At 50.7% G+C, this 6163-nt stretch overlaps 1 protein-coding gene across 1 annotated transcript in view; it reads right to left on the minus strand.

The window, feature by feature from the left end:
• Positions 1-2782: 2782 nt before the first annotated feature.
• Positions 2783-6163, minus strand: part of STX17 (syntaxin 17) — a 17113-nt gene continuing 13732 nt past the window's right edge. Inside the window, exon 9 of the mRNA XM_015408164.1 lies at positions 2783-4014. Coding sequence (XP_015263650.1) covers positions 3775-4014 — 240 coding nt within the window. The 3' untranslated portion in view covers positions 2783-3774. The remainder of the gene's footprint in view (positions 4015-6163) is intronic.

Raw genomic sequence — 6163 nt, forward strand, 5'->3', positions numbered from 1 at the left:
TGTTCTAACCCGACCGCTCAGCAATTTCATGGAGTGCCCACAAGGAGTTCTTGTATTGTGAGAAAGGGAGAAAAGCACCTCTTTCTCTACGTGCTCTATCCCACGCATAATCTTATAAACCTCAATCATGTCCCCCCTCAGTCGTCATTACACTTTTTCTAATTTGGAAAGCTCCAACATCACAGCGAATTAGTTTTTTCATTTTTATTTATTTACAAAATGCAGCTACTGAATCTGTGATTCGAAGGGGGAAGAGACTGAAGGGCTTTTTCACCCTGTCCCATCACACCCAATCCCCACTGATAACAGCCACCCACAAACCACTTTTATCCCCACTGGGTCAAGCTTAGGGATACATGGATATTTTTCTCAGTGGAGGTAAAGGCAGTCTGATAGAGCTAATTTTGTGAAAGGGCTAGTGGTAGAGAGTCTGCTTGGCCCACAGAAGGTCCCAGGTCCAACTCCTGGCAGCACCTCCAGGTAAAAAGGACAAGCCAGCAGGTGATGTGAAAGACCTCCACCTGGGACACTGGAGAGGTGCTGCCAGTCTGAGTAGACAATACTGAATATGAGGGACTGATGGTCTGATTTAGTAGAACACAGCTTCACGTGCGTTACTGTGGAGGGGCTGTGGCTTGGCTTGCAGAAGGTCCCAGGTTCAGTCCCCCGCATCTCCAGTTAAAAGGACCAGGCAGAAGGTGATGGGAAAGACCTCTGCCTGAGACCCCGGAGAGCTGTAAAGAAGGGCTGTGGCTCAGTGGCAGAGCACCTGCTTGGCATGCAGAAGGTCCCAGGTTCAGTCCCCAGCATCTCCAGTTAAAAAGGACCAGGCAGCAGGTGATGGGAAAGACCTCTGCCTGAGACCCTGGAGAGCTGTAAAGAGGAGCTGTGGCTCAGTGGTAGAGTCTCTGCCTGGCATGCAGAAGGTCCCAGGTTCAGTCCCCGGCATCTCCAGTTAAAAGGACCAGGCAGAAGGTGATGGGAAAGACCTCCACCTGAGACCCTGGAGAGCTGTGAAGAGGGGCCATGGCTCAGTGGCAGAGCCTCTGCTTGGCATGCGGAAGGTCCCAGGTTCAATCCCCGGCATCTCCAGTTAAAAGGACCAGGCAGAAGGTGATGGGAAAGACCCCTGCCTGAGACCCCGGAGAGCTGTAAAGAAGGGCTGTGGCTCAGTGGCAGAGCACCTGCTTGGCATGCAGAAGGTCCCAGGTTCAGTCCCCAGCATCTCCAGTTAAAAAGGACAAGGCAGCAGGTGATGGGAAAGACCTCTGCCTGAGACCCTGGAGAGCTGTAAAGAGGAGCTGTGGCTCAGTGGTAGAGTCTCTGCCTGGCATGCAGAAGGTCCCAGGTTCAGTCCCCGGCATCTCCAGTTAAAAGGACCAGGCAGAAGGTGATGGGAAAGACCTCCACCTGAGACCCTGGAGAGCTGTGAAGAGGGGCCATGGCTCAGTGGCAGAGCCTCTGCTTGGCATGCGGAAGGTCCCAGGTTCAGTCCCCGGCATCTCCAGTTAAAAAGGACCAGGCAGTAGGTGATGTGGAAGACCTCCGCCTGAGACCCTGGAGAGCTGTAAAGAGGGTCTGTGGCTCAGTGGCAGAGCCTCTCCTTGGCATGCAGAAGGTCCCAGGTTCAATCCCCAGAATCTCCAGTGAAAATGACCAGAAAGTAGGTGATGTGAAAGACCTCTGCCTGAGACCCTGGAGAACTGTAAAGAGGGGCTGTGGCTCAGTGGCAGAGCCTCTGCTCGGCATGCAGGAAGTCCCAGGTTCAATCCCCGGCATCTCCAGCCAAACGGACCAGGCAGTTGGCGATGAGAAAGTCCATTCTCGGCCTGAGACCCTGGAGAGCTGCTGCCAGTCTGAGGAGACAATACTGGCCTTGATGAAGAAGAAGAGGAAGAGATTGGATTTATACCCCACCCTTCACTACCCAAAGAAGTCTCAGAGCGGCTTACAGACTCCTTCCCCTTCCCACAACAGACGCCCTGGGAGGTAGGAAACTGCCCTTTTTGACAGAAACTGCCCTTTTTGAAGAACAGCTCTTATCAGAACCTTTGGCTTGCCCAAGGTCATCCAGCAGGTGCAAGTGGAGGAGTGGGGAATCAAACCCGGTTCTTCCAGATTAGAGTCCGCGCACTTAACCACGACGCCAAACTGATTGGCTGATGGACTCCATACATGGATGGAGACAGTCCTTCAAGAGTGCGATCACAAAGGGCTTTAACCAGCACCTTGAACGGAACTCGGAAACAGAACGAGGCACATTCACGGCGGCATAATCACGGGGACCGACAAAACAAAAAGACGTGACTCCAAGTCAGCGGCCGCCCACCTGCTGAAACGACTCACACTTCCTGCCACGCCAGCCACACGGTTTTGAAAGTTCTTCAGCAGTGTGAGCAGCGTGGGCCAGAGGCACACCAAAGCGATCCCACAACTGCTCCGGCACACAAACCCACCACTGAATGACCTCCGCACACCCCATCTCAGCCGGTACGCCGGCCATCCCACAACATTCCTGATGATGTCTGGACAGACAGCCATCAGGGGGCGCCAGACTGCCCCGTCAAATGGCCACCGTCTGCTCATTGCAAGGGGGCACGCACCCCTGCGTCTCCTCGCACTCAGGCCCCGTGTCGCTGCCTCCCTTATCATTGCCGAGCTGAGTTCACATGTCGCAAAAAAGAGCGGAGAGCCAGGCCGAGGGATGGCTCAAAGGGAAGCAGGGATGAACAAAACACAACTGCGATGCTCCACTCCAGTCAAAAGAAGAAAACAATGGTTTGTTTTATTAAACCATTTTGCAATCCCGGTCAGCCGGGGAACTCAGAACCGTCAGTTTCTTACTCAGGGGTCATCTCCGAAGATTATCGAAGCCGCATGACAGACTAGGTCGACCGAACAAGGGGCTTTGGTTGGCACAGCATTGTCTTTGGCCGAGGTTTCCTCGTCTCCTGTCAGTTCTCAGTCAACGAAGGTGGGGAAAGGGAGTTCAGAAAACCCAAAATGCAGTCTCCTGTCCCAACAGCCGGCATTTGACCCGTAGGGATCCTTTAAACTCTGGTTCAGTCGGTAAAAAGGGGGTTTGCAAACAGGCTGAATTTATTTACAAAGCAAGAGTGTGGGTTTTCCCCCTCTTGAAGTAACACTTTTAAACAGAGCCAGAGTCTAACCTGACTCTGTTCTTTTTAAAAAATTGCAAAAAACAGCAGTGTTTGGGGGGAAAGGGAGTGGATTGTCACTGCCAACCTACTCAGGAGGTCTCTAACAAAAGCCAAGAGGGTGAGCGTCAACCAACCCCCCCAGGGCCCACCTCTCTTGCGCCTTCCCCGGGGCCCGAGCGCAGAGAGCCTTGGACGTATCGAGTCCTCGTCATGCAAAAGGCATCTCTGGACACCTGAGTTGCACAAAGTGTTTTGAATCGCTGAAACACCAAGGCACAGACTCCCGACAATATTGTCTTAAAATCCCTTCCATTTTCCAGGGGGGAAAAAGGCATTTTGTGAATGCTGTAAAAACACTTTAAAAGATAGGGTGAGGGTAATCCGGAAAACTCTCCACGACCTTCCTTTACTATAACGTTAAACTGAAACGTGTAATCCTTGGCGCTCAGGACGAAGGCGCTGGTGCGGTCCGTCGGGAAAAGTCTTTCGGGACGATCCTTCCCGGTTCCCAGACAGGAGAAAACGCGGATCCTTCCTGCTCGCAGGGATCCGAGATACATTCAAAGCGAGGTCAGTATGCCGGCCACTCTCACTGGGTCGAGGCGGCCACCTTTCAGGTGGGCTGCCCGTCGTCCCGTCTGGGAAGGTCGGGGCAGCTGCAAGAGATGTCCTCGATCGTCTTTTGCCGCTTCCTCTGAATCAGCTTCCCGCCGGAGAAGCCCAACAATCCCCCGCCAAGCGCGGCTGCGATTCCGGCCACCTTGAAACCCGCCAGGAGTCCGATCGGGCCCCCCACGATGCCACCGATGACCGCGCCCGCCACAGGGAGAGCAGCCAGCTTGTACTTGGCGGCCTGCAAAAGAGAAAAGGGGGAGCAGAGAAGAAACCCTTTCAGAACACCCGCCTGCAAGGCGCGCCCCCTCCCGCCCCCAACTGCACTGTTAGAGACATGCGGCAGTACCTCCGTTTTCTTGGCCCGAGTTATTTTTTATTTATTTATTTATTTTATCATATTTATACCCCGCCCTCCCTGCAAACGGGCTCGGGGCGGCTTACACAGGCACAAAGTGCATACAATATATAAAAGTTAAAATTCAATATAGATAAACCAGTTAAAATTCAATTCCATCGGAGCACGACTAAAAACTCCCAACAAGCTCCATCTTGCAGGCCCTGCGGAGCTGCACAAGGTCCCGCAGGGCCCTGATCTCCTCCGGGAGCTCGTTCCACCAGGTAGGGGCCGCCACTGAAAAGGACCTGGCCCTCGATGCCGCGAGCCTGGCCTCCTTGGGGCCTGGGGTCACCAGCCGGTGTTGTGACCCTGACCGAAGTGCTCTTTGGGGAATATATTTATTCATTTTATTTTACTTTGTTCATGGTCCGCTTTTCACACTGGGACTCAAGGGGGGTGACACAGAGGGGGTCAATGCAATCGACAGGATTGGGCGTTCAAGAAGCAGTGCAATCAGATTAGGGTTGCAGAACCAATCAGAAGTCTAAATACAGAACTGAAGCAAAGCCTAAGTCTTAATGTGACACATTAAATGATGCAAAATGCAATAGTAGGATCCTAATTTCAGCAAGCTGTACAAAGCTGCATAGAAGAAGAGACTGGACTTATATCTTGCCCTTCACTACCTGAAGGAGTCTCAGAGCAGCTTATAAACTCCTTTCCCTTCCCCTCCCCACAACAGAAGACACCCTGTGAGGTGGGTGGGGCTGAGAGAGCTCTGACAGAAACTGCTCTTTTTTTCAAAAACAGCTCTTATCAGAACTACGGCTTGCCCAAGGTCATCCAGCAGCTGCGAGTGGAGGAGTGGGGGAATCAAACCTGGTTCTCCCAGATCAGAGTCTGCGTACTTAACCACGACACCAAACAGGCTCTGCAGACCCTAATCATTTTTTCAAGTCATTTTGTGAATCGACTATCACAATGCAACTTTATCGCCTCCATATTACAAGGTGATAAGGGAAGGTTCCGTCTAGTAGCAAAAGTCTCCTTAGCATTATTTTAAGAAATTAAATATATATATATGGATGTTGCAGACCTTATTTCAAAGGAAACCGACTTAAATAATTAAGTCCCAGATACAGTAAGTATCTCAGAAATGTAGCAGAATGGGGAAGATCTATGGGATTACAGTCATGGTCATGGGTATGAGCTCTACAGGTAAAGGTAAAGGTCTCCCTTACTCAAAAGCCAGTCAAATCCGACTCTAGGGATGCAGTGCTCATCTCCTTTTCCAAGCCGAAGAGCCAGCGCTGTCTGAAGACATCTCTGTGGTCATGTGGCCAGCATGACTAGACGCCGAGGCAGGAATACATGGTCAGTTCTCACTACAGAAGGAACTAAGCAGTGGGGTCCCACAGGGATCGGTATTGGAGCCGGAACTAGTTAATTTATTCATAAATGATCTGGAATTGGGGGTAAGTAGTGTAGTGTAGTGGCCAAGTTTGCAGATGGCACAAAATTATTCAGGATGGTGAAAACCAAGGCTGACCATGAAGAACTCCAGGAGGATCTCTCTAAATTGGGTGAGTGGACAACCATGTGACAAATGAAGTCCAATGCTGGTAAGTGTAATGCGATGCACATTGGGGCATAAAATCCCAACTTCGAGTCTGGGCTAGTGGGGTCTGAACTGGCTGAGACTGATAGGGAAAAAGATCTTGGGGTCATAGTGGAGAGCTCGATGAAAGTGTCCACCCAGTGTACTGCTGTGGTGAAAAAGCCAAACTGTAGGTTAGGGGTGATTACGAAAGGGATTGCGAATAAAACAGCCTAAAAATATTTAAATGACTAAGGCAGTATCATACAAAGAAAATATGTATAAGATGTTTTATAGATGGTATATTACACCAGATAAACTTGCTAAGCAGAATGAAAATTGTTCAGATAAATGTTGGAAATGTAAAAATAAGATAGGTACATTTTATCATATGTGGTGGCTTTGTGATGTAACAAAGAGATACTGGAGATGGATCCACGAGATGATGCAAGA

This window comes from Gekko japonicus, unplaced genomic scaffold (assembly GCF_001447785.1).
Source record: "Gekko japonicus isolate JY-2015 unplaced genomic scaffold, Gekko_japonicus_V1.1 scaffold5223, whole genome shotgun sequence".
Classification (NCBI taxonomy): domain Eukaryota; kingdom Metazoa; phylum Chordata; class Lepidosauria; order Squamata; family Gekkonidae; genus Gekko; species Gekko japonicus.